Raw genomic sequence first — 1,355 nt, 5'->3', positions numbered from 1 at the left:
GGGGGGGGGAGGAGGGCTGGTCCATTTACATCTATATTACAAGGAAAATGTGTCTCTTTGTGGGGGGGTCCCCGTTTCGGGGGGGTCCCTGCTGTGGGGGGACACCACAGTTTGGGGGGGTGTTAGTGCCTCACCCCCCGGCTCGGTGCTGCCGAGGCCACGGGGGCCCCCTTGGGATGGCTTTTGGGGGGGCCCTCAGAATGTGGCTGAGGGACCCTCCCAAAACGCCCCCACGCCGGGGCGGGGGCACGAGGGGGGGGTCCCGTGCAAGGTCCGGGGGCAAAGTCCTGGTGCGAGGTCCTGCTGCGAGGGGGGCACGGCCGAGCGAGGTCCCCAAGCAAGGTCCCCGCATGTGGCGCCGGGTGGATCCTCGGGTGACACGGGGTGGATCCTTGGGTGAGGTCCCCGCGTGTGGCGCCAGGTGATGGATCCTTGTGCAAGGCCCTTGCGCAAAGCCAGGTCTTCGTGTGACACCGCGGCCTGGTGCCACCGCGGCCTGGTGCCATGGTGGCTCCTCGTGGGACACCGCGGCCTGGTGCCACCGCGGCCTGGTGCCACCGCAGTTCCTCGTGGGACACCGCGGCCTGGTGCCACCGTGGCCTGGTGCCACCATGGCTCCTTGTGTGACACCGCGGCTCCTCGTGCGACACCGCAGCCTGGTGCCACCGCGGCCTGGTGCCGCCGTGACTCCTCGTGTCACACCGCAGCTCTTCGTGCGACACCGTGGCCTGGTGCCACCGCAGCTCCTCGTGGGACACCGTGACACCGCGGCCTGGTGCCACCGCGGCCTGGTGCACACCACGGCTCCTCGTGCAAGGCCGGGCCCTGGGACTGGCTGTCCCCTCTGGCGGCGGCCATGTCCTCGTGCAAGGCCGGCTCGTTGCTCGGTGCTGCCTCCTCGTGCAGGGCGGGGGTCCTTGAGTGCCACCGGACCCTCGTGTGAGGCCACCCCTCCCCGTGAGGACGAGACCTCCTGCGAGGGGGTTGCGGCCGGGGGCTGGACCCCCGTGCGAGGCCGGACCCTCCTGTGAGGAGGGGTCTTTGCTCGGGGCCAGACCCCCCGTGCGCCCCCGGAGCCTCGAGCAAGGGAGGGTCCCCGGGCGAGCCCGGTCCCCCGTGTCCCCCCAGGCTGCGTCCCCGTTCAAGGCCGGACCCCCTGGCAAGGGGGTGTCCCGCGGTGACCCCGCGCCCCCCGCGTGCCCCCGGCCCCCTGCAGGAGGGAGGGTCCCGCGTGGCGCCCCTCCCGGGGGTCTCACAGGCTGGTCACCAGCTGCATCTGCCCGTCGGGCTCGGCCCCCCCCGCGCCCCCCTCGGGCCCCCCGAAGGTCTCGGGGCTGTGCCGGCGGTTGGGGGGG

The 1,355-nt window shown here is 72.8% G+C and overlaps 1 protein-coding gene across 1 annotated transcript in view; it reads right to left on the bottom strand.

The window, feature by feature from the left end:
- Positions 1 to 799: 799 nt before the first annotated feature.
- The window catches only part of LOC121339059 (adhesion G protein-coupled receptor L1-like), a gene marked incomplete at its 3' end in the record, with an annotated part of 43,815 nt that continues 43,259 nt past the window's right edge, over positions 800 to 1,355 (bottom strand). Inside the window, exons 23-24 of the mRNA XM_041410534.1 lie at positions 1,257 to 1,334; positions 800 to 916 (exon numbers count right to left, since the gene is read on the bottom strand). Of these exons, the coding sequence (XP_041266468.1) occupies positions 800 to 916; positions 1,257 to 1,334 (195 nt within the window). The remainder of the gene's footprint in view (positions 917 to 1,256; positions 1,335 to 1,355) is intronic.

Source organism: Onychostruthus taczanowskii, unplaced genomic scaffold, assembly GCF_017590055.1.
Source record: "Onychostruthus taczanowskii isolate IOZ18803 unplaced genomic scaffold, ASM1759005v1 scaffold326, whole genome shotgun sequence".
Lineage (NCBI taxonomy): Eukaryota > Metazoa > Chordata > Aves > Passeriformes > Passeridae > Onychostruthus > Onychostruthus taczanowskii.
The sequence above is the reverse complement of the archived record's forward strand: the minus strand, read 5'-3'. Positions and strand labels throughout refer to the sequence as shown.